This window comes from Micropterus dolomieu, linkage group LG12 (genome assembly GCF_021292245.1).
Source record: "Micropterus dolomieu isolate WLL.071019.BEF.003 ecotype Adirondacks linkage group LG12, ASM2129224v1, whole genome shotgun sequence".
NCBI lineage: Eukaryota > Metazoa > Chordata > Actinopteri > Centrarchiformes > Centrarchidae > Micropterus > Micropterus dolomieu.
This window is the reverse complement of record NC_060161.1, coordinates 7,817,711-7,833,014: the sequence shown is the minus strand read 5'-3', so window position 1 is coordinate 7,833,014 and position 15,304 is coordinate 7,817,711. Positions and strand designations below refer to the sequence as shown.

The following is a 15,304-nucleotide window of genomic DNA, read 5'->3' as shown; positions in this document are numbered from 1 at the left end:
GTCATCTCAAATAGCAATCATGATTTACGTTAAATGCTAACATTTCCGTTAACTTGTGTCGGGTCCTCTACGTGGACTCGCTCCCGATGCGTAGACCGGGTGCTTCCAATTTTGAAGCATTACAGTCGTGCTGTTAGGTTAGTTCTGTTTTACAGCAGACACACTGTGCAGAGCGGTTGTTTTCTTTTGGCTTAAAATGATCCCATACTTTGGACACTTTCTGTCTTTTTCCATCTTTGTCCCTCGCCATTTTCTCTCACCTCTTCCACTTTTCAATCCGCGCCATCAAATCACATCATCTGCACTTGCCCACAGCATAGGCGCATTGTGCGACAGTAATAAGCATCCGTGCAAAATAGTGCGCTGTGCAGTTATATGGCTTAAATATGCAAACAGGGTATGATGTAACATCAGGTAATGATGTCATGAGATCAACTGAGCGTATGATCAACCACCTAACTGAAAAGTCCTTACATTAGGTTATGATGTTGAGACTTCATGTAATGATGTCAGGACCTTTAATTGAGCCACCTGATCTAAATGTTTGACAGTCTGAAATCTAGCAATCTAAAATTTTTCAAATGTATCTGAACTCAACTAAGATGTGTGTACAATGCAACATCCACCTACACATTTGTCTAAGTGGGCCAAAATAAACACTCAGAGTGAAATAAAAGTCTTGTCAATTCTGCTAAGGTAAAACATACTGCCCACTGAAATGTACTGCATTTACCTTGAGGCAAGAAACACTGGAGTAAAACATTTAGAAAGAATGCGTCAGTCGGTTACATTTGTGGGCGAGGCATGAGTAGTACTTCACTAAATCACTACATGCACAAAGAAGCGGTGTATTGACAATAAGAAATGGAGAAGTTGGAATTTTAGTGGCTCAGTTTCTGTGAAAGGGTCACAGATCTGCTTGATAATATCAGATTTTAAAATGCATTATCTAAAGCCTATGATAGAGGGAACAAAACTGAATTGTGATGACTGAAGAGTCCTTGACTCACTCCTCTCAGCTATCAGTACAGGTTTATCCACGTAAAGGCCTAGAATACAAAAACTGTAACTCCTGATCTGCATGACTGACTACAGTCAGTTTGTCGAGCAGAAATGTTGGACTTGTATTTAATTATACTGCAAGCTGAATTAATAACAAGCTGTAAACACAACATCTGACATAGTATCACTATTCCCTACCATATTAAATAGAAATGTTGTTACATTTATTATTCTCTGGAGGATAAACTAAATAAAGGTATTTCTAAATTATTTCTAACATACAGGTAGGGCTGGGCGGTATATCATGTATATTTCAAAAGAGATATGAAATTAGACAATACCGTTTATACAGATATAGTTTGATGTTGAGTTAATTCATGTTTCCGTAAAGTCCTGCCAGCGTTTGCTGCTCTCTCCCTCCCTCACCGCGCAGCCCCGCCCCTCCCTCTGCGTCTGCACGCAGCCGTCTGCTCACAAGATGGAGGGAGACACAGTGCCGGTCAACACTGTTAAAGACTTGGGGTGCGTTTCCCGAACAACCATGAAAGGTAGCATTGAACTATCTTGGTACAATGCAACGTTAAACTAACCAACACCTGAAGTACGACCGTTTCCCAAAACTGTCGTACCTTGTTGGTATCCCCGTGGTTTGAACTAACTTAGTTTGAACCAACGTAGTTCGAACTAACATGTTTCCAGTATTTGTTCGTCTGCCTTTCACAGCAGGAAACTGACAAAACGTCGTACCGGCAATAACAAGAATATCAACAATAGTGTTAAAACAATCAACAATATAAATAATATATGCCCTAATCATTTTATTTAGCCTACATATGGGCTATAACGTTTGTATAGCAATAGCAAAATCCATCCATCCATCATCAACGGCTTATCCTGCATACAGGGTCGCGGGGGCTGGAGCCAATCCCAGCTGACATCGGGCGAGAGGCGGGGTACATCCTGGACAGGTCGCCAGTCCATCGCAGGGCGCAATAGCAAAATTTTAGAAGAAAAAATTAAGAACTATTAGTGATTCCAAGACATTTAGTAAAACAGGTTTAATCTGCAAGTATCTTCATTTCAATACTTTAACTCTATTATGAATCCCTTGGTCGCAAACAACTTGAAGGTCTTGAGAATAGCTCAGTGATAAGAGGCTGGGCTTGAGATCGTTACCTATTGAGACAGACACGGGTTCGAATCCCGTGATTTATCTTTATCCATCTGTTATAATGGCAACGACAGTACTTTCATGAATTTTATGCTGTCTCTTTTTATATTTCTGTTTGTAATGAAGACTAGAGAACACCCATCTTCCTCAGAGGCCTGGAAATGTATACATTAAGGTTCTCCGTGTTGTCCTTTAACCTTTGACAGACAGAAATAGTCATCGGATAAGGAAGATGGGGTTTGGATTAAAGAGCAGCAGACCTTCAGACAATCCACCCAACCAGATCAAGCGGACTAGGCCCCATTGTGGGAGCGGTGATTGACCCAGAGGAGAGGAAAGAGACCCGGGATAGGAGCGTCAATGTTCAACACGAGCTATTCCCGTCTCGGTTGCTGCGAGCTTCCCCTGCCGCCACTTGCGGACTTCCTCAACTCTAAAAATGTTTAAGCATATTTTCGATCCGCCAACAATTTTCGGAAATCTACCAGTACTTCTAGATCTACACGGTTGATTTCTTGCATCAAAACTTCTCAGAAGTGGATTTAGAGATGAAATAATGTACGAAAATTGTAAAATATAGAACATTCTGTTACAATTCTCTCTAACCAATCAGTGGTCTGCAGTGTTGTCACGTCACATTTTAGTATCGCCTCAGCTCGCTTGAAAAATCAGGTAGCAGGCACAAATTTTCCCAGATGGAAAACCAAAAAAGGTGAGTCGAGGCAAGTCGAGCTGGAATGTTTTAAACTAAAATTCTGACCAAATCTTAGACACTGTACCTTAATTCTCATCTATCAATATCAGCATCTGCCTCAAAAATTCTGTATTATTCTGGCTACACTAATTCTGTGTAGCCAGCATATGCTGTGTAGTTATTACATGTTGCCATGTTGCTGACAACTGAAGTGAGACACTGTGACAGCACTAAGGTGTTCACTGTGACAGTGTTGTCAGATGATCAGTGGTTTAGTTTAAAAATGAACCGTTGATAGCAGATGGATGATGTGATGGTTGATGATTGTGGTTCTGCTGACTGCTGCAAATTAGCTCCCAGTTTTAATGGCACACAATAACTACTTTCCTGATGTCCATATTGTTTCTTTGGAGGGTATTTTTATGTAGGCAGTTGGAACAGAGGAACAGCCAATTATCACTGTTCTATTTAGAGAGTTTTTGGCCAGATTTAAGCTGCAGCCAATTAACTGGCACATTACTGGTTGACACCATGCTGCAAATGGAAATGCTGATACAAAATATCAGTGAAAAAAATAAAATATGGTAAAACATAAAGGGAGGAGGCAGAAAAGTGGCACAGTCCTCTTCTGTTGGACAGGCTGCCAGTTTCCAGCAGTGGGAAACAAGTGTGGGACTTATGGTATTATATATATAAAATATAACAATAGCACTAATTAAATGCTTAATAGTCTGCGCTCATATAGGACTCCTTAACAACAAACAAATTGACAAAAAATGTGTTGCTGTCAAAAAAATGAATAACTGCATTGTTAATTTAGTACTGCCATCTTTAATATCCTGTGATGGACTGGCGACCTGTCCAGGGTGTACCCCACCTTTCGCCCGATGTCAGCTGGGATTGGCTCCAGCCCCCCCGACCCTGTACGCAGGATAAGCGGTTGACGATGGATGGATGGATAGATCTTCACTATCACATTACTTGTTTTTGTGAAATATCATGCCTCAGTATACCCCAAATTCTCAGCCACTATTGAAATTATAAATTAAAATAAATAAAAGGATTTATTTCAGGCCAGCAAAAACAAATAAAGCTGGTCAAAAAAATATATGTTCTTTCGTTATTTCGTTATGTTCTTTTCCACAGTACCTACTCGAAATAAGTTAATGAAACTAACAACACATACCTATAGGGATTAAATCAGCGATAGATGCTATTGCCTACAGTACAGTATCATAAGTGAAACAGTAGAAAGCAGTTGAGTGCAACACAAAGTGACCACGGTTAAAGTGCTGACACTGAACTACACAGCTGGCTGTTGTGTTAGATTGTATCTGACAGCACAAGTGTTCATGTTATTTGATATTTTACTCATAGATTTGTGTTCTCTCACTGAAAACTCAGCCGTGTGTGTTAAAGTTTGTAGAGAAGCCAAACACACACACACAAACATGGATCTTAACTAGGCTACATTAACTCAGAACATCTTTTTTGAATGGGGGGTATTGTTTGAGTCTGACTTTGCCATGGGGTAGTTCAGTCCACATGACTGCAAGATGGGAAGGTGCTAAATACATTCGATTCACGTTTAATTGTCATTTCACTGAACAGTGAGCAACAGATTCCTATCAGGAGTTTACATTGTGATGGTTTCAGACTTTGTGATATAACTGGCTGAAATCTGGGCTACTCTGTCCCGGTCTGATGTGTTCCAGCATTTCTCTAAACTGCTGCCTTTTATGGACAACGCACAGAGGACAGGGCTGATTCTGCTGTTTGGCTGAAAAAAACTATTTTGAATATCTATGTTACTTGATTAGTCATTAAGTCTAAATAGATTGTTAACGTATTGTTGTTGTCCTTGTTGTTCTACAATAGAAAACTGCACAAACTTCTATAATAAACCTTTGTTATGTGATTAACAGAAAGCCACTCGCTTCGATACGCGCTCAGATCAAGAAACGTTCACTGAAACACGTTTGAAAATTCTTACATTTTAATGTTGCATTGGATACAGTGAAATATAAATGCACTAGAAAGCACATGACTCCTTGCTTTTAGAACATCTAACGCCTTCCGTTAATTTCGGCATGAAAGCCACAACTCAATCATGTCAACTTTTAGAAGAGTTTCACCTAATTCCCCAGCTACTACTTTAAGGAGGCGGTAGCTGAGGGAGTAACCAGAGACCCGGGATAAAAAGTAGAGTTATCACAGTGTTATTCTGTGGGTATGGTTTGCGTTTTGGATGCAGTCTATGGCAATCCGAAGAATGAATCCATGCTATTCGGGAAATGTGTCGTTGTAAGTGTGTCTTGCGCCTTTGTCTGACAGCAACGCGACATTAAACAGCCGGATTTCTTGATGGAATTTGGCGTAACAGCCCTCTTATTTGTATAACGGCTAATTACTCTAAGAAAAGTTGGAGTGCTATCCCACCAAACATCACCCGCTTCAACAACAAAAAAAATCCGTTATACTGAATGTCACACTTTAAACATGTCATACATGGTTATCTATTGAGCTTTAGTGCTTCAACACGCAACTGGTAGACGCAGATGAAGAAGTTTCGCAGCATGTCCGCTCTTTTCTTTACCTTGTTCTCCAGTGTTTCCGCTGGCTCGTTCCAGTGTGCAGTTCAGCAATAGAAAAGAGAGAAAAACGAGCAGACGTCCACATTTTGCCGGTGATATTTGGGCATTTTTCTGCCTGTGTTTACTGTACATCCCTGTGACCCTCGGTACCGCCGACCGTCCTCCCTATCCTCGCCGCTGTTCAACTCTGCCTCCCTTTCTGCCTCCTCCGGCCGTCAAACACGGCAGACACACTACAGCACTTCCTGTCTAAACCATCAAAATAAAACAGTGACGTTCAAACATGCGTGCCACAGCTACAAGTGAACATTTCAGCAATGAGTGGGTCAAATGCGATTATTTCTTTATTTTACAGCGATCGAGTAACATTGTAATAAGTGGGTTAGTCTGTGCTTTTGCCAAAAAATAAAGAAGCAAACCCTGAGAATCACAGTGAGAGCAGTTGTCACTGGTAGACGTAATTTCAAGTAGGGCCCTAAGGCAGGTCAGCATCGCCTGCAAAATATTCATATAACAAGTCCCATTCAAAATAGTGAAAACAGCAGTATATGCTCAGAACGGAAATAAAATATGCCACATTTCAATGGATGGGCTCTAAAGGAAGGAGAAAATGAAATGTATCATGTCTACCAGGAGTTTTTATGAGCTTTTTTATGCACATAATTTTAAGAGAACACTATTTTCAATATTGCATAGCCTATTTTATATGGCTTGACTCAACAGGATTGGGTAAGGTTCATGACACCCATGCAGAAGATGTTTGAGTTGTTTAAGGTGTCTATACCTCTGAACTCACAAATGACCTGTATTTACCCATTAATTAAAAGACAGTGGAGATGTGACTCTAAAAAGCTCAGCTCTGTGTGGGATTCAAAAGATTTCAAAACATAAGAGTTCTTATTATTTTAAATGTACACATGACATTAAACTAAAACTAAAATTTTAGTTGCCAAGCATTGGAAACTTTCTTTGCATAATCTGAGGTGTAAATGTTCTACTCAATTTTTATACTACTGTATACAGAATGTACACTTCATTTTCCCACTCCATTTTTTCTTGCCGTAAAAAAAAGGTTAAAAATGTGAGTTTGTGCGAGAAATTGAGTTCCACCTCAGACAGGATAAATTGTAGGCAAAAGCTGGATAGTACACCTAAGTGACCCAGGTCTATGAATCATCAACTGTAATGCTAACATGCATTATTGCCCACTTGCTCGCTCCTGTCTGGTCTAATTCATATCAATAATGTCACTTATTCACTAAGCATGGGCTTCCTTAAAAAATGTATCTGTATGTCATGACATTTTAGACATTTATTTTGAAGTCAAAATCAACTATCATCCGGTAATAATCTCATTGCGTGTACATTGACGGCACTTGGTGCCTGAGAAAACAAGGCATGGATTTGATTACTTGCTTTTCTTGTAAAATCATTCATCTGAATTCGGAAGATGCAGAAAGACTTGTCTGAGAGTCATCTTCGTTTTTGTCACAAATGATAACAAATATAATAAAATATATCTTAAAATGTTGTTCAAGTTTCAGCATCCAAGTTAATTTATCAATTGTAAATGTCATGAATGAATTAAAACATGACTTAAATCATCGTGCACCATATAGAAATGGTTGTGTCTTTGTCTTGAAACTGTTAATTTATTAGTTGAGTTTTAACATACAGTGCCATTACATTTGGGCATTTATGAGAGATAGTTGTCTTAATTAAGCACATTCAACATTTTGGGAAATACTATTTGTTTTCTTTCCAAGAGAGAGATGAGAAGATTGATCTTGATCTCTGTACGTAATGTATGGAGCTAGTGTCAGGAAATGGCTAGACTAGCTTAGCATAAAGACTGAAAGCAAGGCTAAAACAGCTAGCCTGCTTTTGTATGAAGTTCAAAAATACCAAAAGCTCTACACCTTACTAAAATCTCATTTGTTTAATCTATACACAAAGAGCGATGTTAAAACAAACAATTAGCCATGTTAGGGGAAGTTACATGTTGGAACTGCAGAGTGCAGTAACTATGGGCAGCTTTCCAGAATCTTGTGTCCCAGTGAGGGTTGTCAGGTTTTGTACCATCATGCCTGTACCAAGACCAAAACGAAAACCTCTGCTCAAAGACCGTATCTGGCAACCTTCATTATAGATGAAGACACATCCCAGAAGTACAGGAAGGATGAATAAACCCAAAAGAAAAGTTGCCTTCAGCTTCTGCATGAAAAACCAGAATCACCTAAAAAAAAACTGTATCCGACAAATGCAAAATAACAAATTTCCACATGAAGTTCTTAATTTGTGGCCTTAGGTACAGAAGCAGCTGGAGCTCTATTTTAATTCCAGGCATGCAACTCTTTGTGTGCTGAAGACCTTATCTCCAGTTCTGAGGTCTTTACACTGGTTTTCTGTCTGTCAGAGAATTGATTTCAAAATACTACTGTTGGGTTCTAAAGCACGGAATGGTTTAGAGCAAAAATATATTTCTGATTTTCTGCTACGTTATGAACCATCCAGACCTCTGGTGCTGGTCTGGGACAGGTCTGTTTTCTGTCCCCAGAGTCAAAACTAAACAAGGAGAAGCTGCGTTCAGTTTTTATGCTCCATATATCTGGAACAAACTGAGGAAAACTGCAGGTCTGCTGAAACTGTCAGTTGTTTTACCACTGCCTTTAATTACATCATATTTAAGGCTGGAGAATAATAACTTACACTGCACTGTAACTTTTACTGTCCTGTTTGATCCTACTTTTATTTTTTATTTCACTCTTTTAAAAATTGTTTTATAACTCTTAAAAATTGCATTTCAGTGTCTTTTTTATATTTCACTGTTGCTTTTATGTTTTATTTAAAGCACTTTGAATTGCCTTGTTGTTGAAATGTGCTGTACAAATAAACTTGCCTTGTCTTGCCTTAGCAGCTGTTGGAAGGTGTGTTGTCTGTTTAAAGGGGCGAGCGCAGTGTGAGAGGAGGGTGGTGTGATGTCAGAAACGCAGCACAGCCTCCCTCTGTTCTATTGTGTATGAGTTATTGCTTATCAATTTACATAAAGTTACTGATGAGCATGAATAATGCATCACAGGACACCACTTGCTGTTAGGTGCCATTTACTCACGTCCTAAGACCCCCCTGAATATTAACATTACTGGATGGAGAGGAATTTTATTGAAAAATTAACAGCTCTCTGTAGAGTGTAAAGACATTTCTAATGTTCAACATTAGTAAATTATACATTCAAAAAACTGCTGGGTTAAAAAATAACATAATTTGAACCCCACCACTGGGTGACTACGGGACAGAACACACACTGCCATGATACTTATATTTATTATTAATAATAATAATAATGATAATCAATTCTTCTGGGAAGGCTTTCTACAAGTTTGTGCTTGGTGCTTGGTGATGTAAGGCTTGTATGCAGCTGCTCGGCCGTGGAAACCTATGCACACAGGTTTTGTTCTGATGTTAATGCCAGAGGAGGTTTGGAAGTCTGCAGTTACTGAGTCAGCAGAGCTTTGGCGACTTTTACACACTGTTAGCCTCGGCACTCGCTGAAACACCTGAATTCCATGATTAAAAGGTGTCCCAATACATTTGTACATTTAGTGTGTGGTAGGTAGCTAGTAAAAATTTACTACGTAGTTCTCTGATAATTGTCAAGTCATAAACGAGATGGTAATTTGATAAAAGATCATTATTTTCAGCAATTCAGGGGCTCCATGCTAATTTAATTGTATTAGGGACAATGTAGATGAATAGAGGAAAATAGGAACAATCCCAGGTTTCTTTTCAGCACTGTAGCCAGGCTGACAGAGAGTCAGCTCTATTGAGCCAAGTATTCCCATAGCTCTCAGTAGTTACAACTTTGTGAGGGACCAGGCAGTTAGGCATGAGTAGTCAAGAGGGAAATTCAAAGAAGAAGGGTTTTTATTTACCAAAAAATTATTACAACAAAAGATAAAGTTTTGGGCCCATAAAAGAGGTCAAATAAACAAACAATAACTAAAGCTCTGAACATAAGACACTCAAAAATACCACTGACCTACTACACAAGAGAGAAAGGGGACTTATATATTGGCTGATCAGAACAGTCTTGACACACAGGGGAAGACTAACAACAACAACACTACTACATAACTACAAACAACAACAAAACCTACCTAAAAACTTATTCCAAAAGAAATATACTTTACTTAACCTTAACTCAAAATACTCAAATCTAATATAAATCTAAACCCCAAAATATCTAAGGAGAGAATAAAACCACCCCCCCAGACATAGCAAGCAGTGGTAGTGTCCACTTAGGCCACCTCTCCTATAAAGCTGCTCCTGCTCCAAGCACCAACCCTTTAAGCCAGCAGACTTCCTGGATCTCTCCTGGTTGTGGCATCCAACACTGGTAAGCTCAGAAACAAAATTATAAAAAAATGACAATCCAAAAGTAACTAATGGTGCGCACTCCAAAAAGATGCTTCTGTATAGTCAACTAAATAAAGTATAATGTGAAATGAACTAAGTGTCCTGTAAGTTTATTTGTAACCAAATAAATATTTACAACAAATGTCTAATGTGTATGAAGAAGGTATATAAACTAATCCTAAAGAACACAGCATAAACTCAGTGCATGAGGTTACCGCTCTTCAACTGGTTGTGAGGCCACGGCTGTGGCCATCACAGACTTCATGAGCTTCTTTAATGATAAAAGTTGAACTATTAGAAACAAAATTCACCAAGACCTGCCCTCAACTGGCACCGACTTATCTCCAAACTCAGGAACCTTAGAAATGGCTTTAAAACCAGATATATGTTTAGACTGCTTTGCTTCCCTCAATCTTTACCAACTAACTTCAATAATTTCTTCATCTAAACCATCAACCTGCCTCTTAGACCCCATCCTGACTAGGCTACTTAAAGAAGTTTTACCCTTAGTCAGCACTTCTCTACTAGATATGATCAATCTATCTTTATCAACAGGCTATGTACCACAGTACTTTAAAGTAGCTGTAATTAAACCTCTTCTGAAAAAGCCCAACCTTGATCCAGATGTTTTAGCCAACTATAGACCTATATCTAACCTTCCATTTCTCTCTAAGGTTCTGGAGAAAGCAGTTGCTAAACAGCTGTGTGACTTTCTACAGAGCAATAGTTTATTTGAGGATTGTCAGTCAGGATTTAGAGCTCATCATAGCACAGAGACAGCACTGGTGAAAATTACTAACAACCTCCTTATTGCATCAGACAAAGGACTTGTCTCTGTACTGGTTTTATTAGATCTTAATGCTGCATTTGATACCATTGACCATCAGATCCTATTGCAGAGACTGGAACATTTCATTGGCATTAAAGGAACTGCTCTAAGCTGGTATGAGTCCAATTTATCAGATCGATTTGAGTTTGTACACGTTAACGATGAATCCTCCATTCACGCCAAAGTTAGTCATGGAGATCCTCAAGGATCTGTGCTTGGACCAATCATCATCACTTTATATATGCTTCCTTTAGGCAATATTATCAGGAAACATTCCATAAACTTTCATTGTTATGCAGATGATACTCAGTTATATCTATCGATCAAGCCAGATGAAACTCATCTGTTAGCTAAACTTCAAATGTGCCTTCAGGATGATAAAACCTGGATGACCTGTAATTTTCAAATGTTAAACTCCGATAAAACTGAAGTTATTGTTCTGGGGCCTAAGCACCTCCGTGACGCATTATCTAAAGATATAGTTTCCCTTGATGGCATCGCCCTGTCCTCCAGCACCACTGTGAGGAATCTTGGAGTTATCTTTGATCACGACATGTCGTTTAAGTCTCACATTAAGCAAATTTCAAGGACCGCCTTTTTTCACCTACATAATATTCAGGGACATCCTGTCTAAAAATGATGCAGAAAAACTAGTACATGCATTTGTTACTTCTAGGCTGGATTAGTGCAATTCCTTATTATCAGGCTGGTCGAAAAAGTCCATTAAGACTCTTCAGCTGATCCAGAATGCTGCAGCACGTGTTCTGACAGGAACCAGGAAAAGAGATCATATTTCTCCTGTTTTAGCTTCTCTGCATTGGCTTCCAGTAAAATCCAGAATAGAATTTAAAATCATTCTTCTTACCTACAAAGCTCTTAATGGTCAGGCACCATCTTATCTTAAAGAGCTCATAGTACCTTACTACCACACCAGATCACTGTACTCCCAGAATGCAGGGTTACTTGTGGTTCCTAGAGTCTCCAAAAGTAGACTAGGAGCCAGAGCGTTCAGCTATCAAGCTCCTCTCCTGTGGAACCAGGTTCCAGTTTGGGTTCAGGAGGCAGACACCATCTCCACATTTAAGAGTAGGCTTAAGACTTTCCTCTTTGATAAAGCTTATAGTTAGGGCTGGCTCAGGTGAGTCCTGAACCATCCCTTAGTTATGCTGCTATAGGCCTAGACTGCCGGGGGATTTCCCATGATGCACTGAGCTCCTCTCTCTTCTTTCTCTCCCTCTGTATGCAACCTCCATCCCATTATTGCATGTTACTAACACAACTTCTCCCCTTTCTGGTAGTCTTGTGCTTTCTCGTCCCTCTCCTCTCTCCTCCTATCACTTCCTGCAGGTGTATGTATTATTCATTCAGTCTATAGCAACATCACCTTTACTGTCTGTACCTCTGTGTGTATATTTTGTAGGCCCCCCCCCTTCACCCCAACCGGTCGAGGCAGATGGCCGCCCACCCTGAGCCATGGTTATGCTCGAGGTTTCTGCCTCTTAAAAGGAAGTTTTTCCTTGCCTTTGCCGCCTAGTGCTTGCTCTTTTATGAAAAGCGCTCAGAGATAACTGTGATTTCGCGCCATATAAATAAAATTGAATTTAATGTGCGGTCTCGTAGTACTCTTTCGCACCAATTTCTGAATGTTTTGGGCTGTTTGTGAGCTTTGGTTGTTCAGTATGTAGAAAGGTTTGGATACAATGCAGGAGACCTCTCAGTTTTATTTAGCCTGAGTTACCACCAGAGTAAGAGGCCCCATTCAATATTCATTCAAACACTGAGCGTTACGCCTGTAGCAACGCTGAATATGAACATTCTGTGCAACTTCAGTTTTATCTCCCTTCCTCTCAGTGATGTTTTTATTCCTTCTGCTCCCTCTATCGTCTTATGCAAAATCCAGTTATCTGACCAGCTTCAGCTCTTCAGTTCACTGGCTGCACTACCCTCTGCTCTGCCATATCTGGCCCAGCACAAAGTCACAGTTTTGTAGACCAGAGCTTGGTGTAGTTCAGAAAGCTATCCGTGTCTTCCAGAGGACTCAGATCATATGCTGGTGAGCTGCTTAGTCTGTAATGACTGGATGTGTAGCACTCTGAGCATGCTGGCAGGCCAGGACAAAGCCCAAAGTCATTGTCTATCCATTCCCCTGCTCCAGCAGCGTGCTGGTATCATGCACACTCTCTTTGACTTTGGAAATATGGCAAGGATTTAGACTTAGCTGGCAGGAGGGGGTGCTGATAAGACGGATTTATTTTACCTCATCTGGAAAATGTCTCCTCTGCCACACGACCACTTCAGTGATTCTTTATCCTGCCAGTGGGAGAGTGGACTTTACACTCGTTCACTGAGCTTTGGTACAAATAGCTTGTTTTTTTGTTGCTGCTCAGCTCTGTTTGGGCAATATTGTCACCACCACTTGTTACACTGAAAGGTCAAAAGCTTAGTCCCAGACACGTTCAAATCATCATCATCCTATTCATGCAGCACAGGGAGAGAAAAGCACTGTGTCAACCAAACACATCAGAGGAGGGAGAAGATAAGACCGACTTGGCCTTTAAGGGCCACTAGTCTTACAGAAAATCAAAATAAATCTTTAGATCCCTTAGAGCGACTGTGGGACTGATGTTCACATTTATATTCTGTTTATATATATATATATATATATATATATATATATATAAAACACAGAGAAAAAGCTTTTACTTAACATTTTAACGTTTCCGACCTCTCTACACATCCCTTCACCATCCCTCCCACCCCTGATTAACACTGATGATTATTCAAAGAACAGAGTCTTGGTAAACATAAATGGCAGATTCCATAGGATTTACAAATGCAAAATAATATAATAAAGAAGTAGACACACATCAGAAAAATAAATAAAATCATTTTCAAAAAACATTCTCAAGGTCACTCTAAAGCTTAGCGTGACTTTAACAGTAAGCCTAGCAGCAGATCGTTTTTTAGCTGTCCATTTTCAGATCAAACCATTTTAAATTTCACTTAGAGTTCTATCTTTTGCACATACAGAATTAATTACACTCTTGCCATGTTTTGCACTTTTCTGTGACCACACTGCTCACACCTGGAAAAAACAATTCTTAACCAAACTTCATTCAGTAAAGCATTTCCATACCTTTTTCTTTCTTTTCTTTTGTCTGAGTTTAATTTTATCTATCAAATGTCAGTGGGTTTGGGGTTAGCACATGGCATTTAAGTTTGCTACCCTTATCTGTGTCTACTGTGGCGTTTTCATATGCTTATTGCAAATTTCCTGGCACATGCATCCAATTTAAGATCAAATGCAATTCATCAACACACTCGGTAAGATCACACTTGGCCGTTTAACTTTTTTGTGTATCATGAAATTTTTCTTACACACCTGTAAGCAGCTACCAGTACTCTTTCCTGCCCTCTCCATATCAGGTTATTTGACCCATGACCTATGACCCATAACATCACCCAATCAACAAAACTCCAGCCCAACTTCTGATCTCTCTTTTATCTAGACTTGACCACTGAAGCTGCAGACAGCAGCAGACCCGAAACTCTTTCTTATGGCAGCAACGCGAGTGCCTGCCTAACTCACCAAGACCCTTCAAAACAGCTCAGTTAGCAATGTGCGCTACGACACAGACAGAGCAACGGAACCACGATTGTTATCCCCCAGACTAATAGCATGCCAAAGCAACTTCTCTTCCTCTATGGATTGGTAATGCCCTGTGTATAACATTGCTTAACAGTGTAACGGCTAAGCACAGGTATGTTAGCTTTTGTAAATGTATTGATTGGTTTTCATTCAGGTTTTATTGTTGTGATTTCATCATGGTTATAATGCTAAATTGATTTTAGTATTATGCTCCACACAGACACAGTCTTTTCATGCTAACTAACTTCTTTTAACTTGGCACAGTTATCCGACACAGGTTATACACATTTGTCTGCAAAATGAGACAAATGAATGAGTGTTCATTCTAGTGCACGCTGAACATACAGTGCAGATCACCGAAACAGACGCATATATATCTTAAATGATTTTATCTTGTCTGCAAATCTAGATTTTATGTTTTTAACTGAATCCTGGTTGCAAATGAATGACTATAGCCAGCTAGCTGAACTGTGTCCGCCTCAATATGATTGCTTTAGTCAACCGAGGGTCAGTGGTCGTGGTGGTGGGCTAGTGAGCGTGTATAGGAAAAATTTTTAATGTCATCAAGTATGCTGTGATGAATTTAACTCCTTTGAAGTTCTCACTCTTAAAGTTGGAGGGCTGCAACCTGTCATATTTGTTATAATTTATCGCCCCCCAAAACTGCCTGGAGGATTTTTATCAGAACTTCCTGAATTTTTTATCTACTCTGGTTTTAAATTATGACACAATTGTTCTTTGTGGCGATTTTAATATTCATGTTGATGACCCCAACAATCTTAATGCAACTGACTTTTTAAATATGGCCACTTCTTTTAACTTCAAACAACATGTCAAAGGGCAAACACATAACCGTGGTCATACACTGGACTTGGTTTTTACCCTGGGTGTCAGCATTTCCTCTGTGGAATTAGTGGACATGACCATATCTGACCACAGATGTATTGTT

At 39.5% G+C, this 15,304-nt stretch overlaps 1 protein-coding gene across 1 annotated transcript in view; it reads right to left on the bottom strand.

Moving 5' to 3' along the window:
• Positions 1-5,667, bottom strand: part of adam19a (ADAM metallopeptidase domain 19a) — a 219,235-nt gene extending 213,568 nt beyond the window's left edge. Inside the window, exon 1 of the mRNA XM_046064116.1 lies at positions 5,464-5,667. Within this exon, the coding sequence (XP_045920072.1) occupies positions 5,464-5,593 (130 nt within the window). The 5' untranslated portion in view covers positions 5,594-5,667. The remainder of the gene's footprint in view (positions 1-5,463) is intronic.
• Between the last annotated feature and the right edge of the window lie 9,637 nt (positions 5,668-15,304).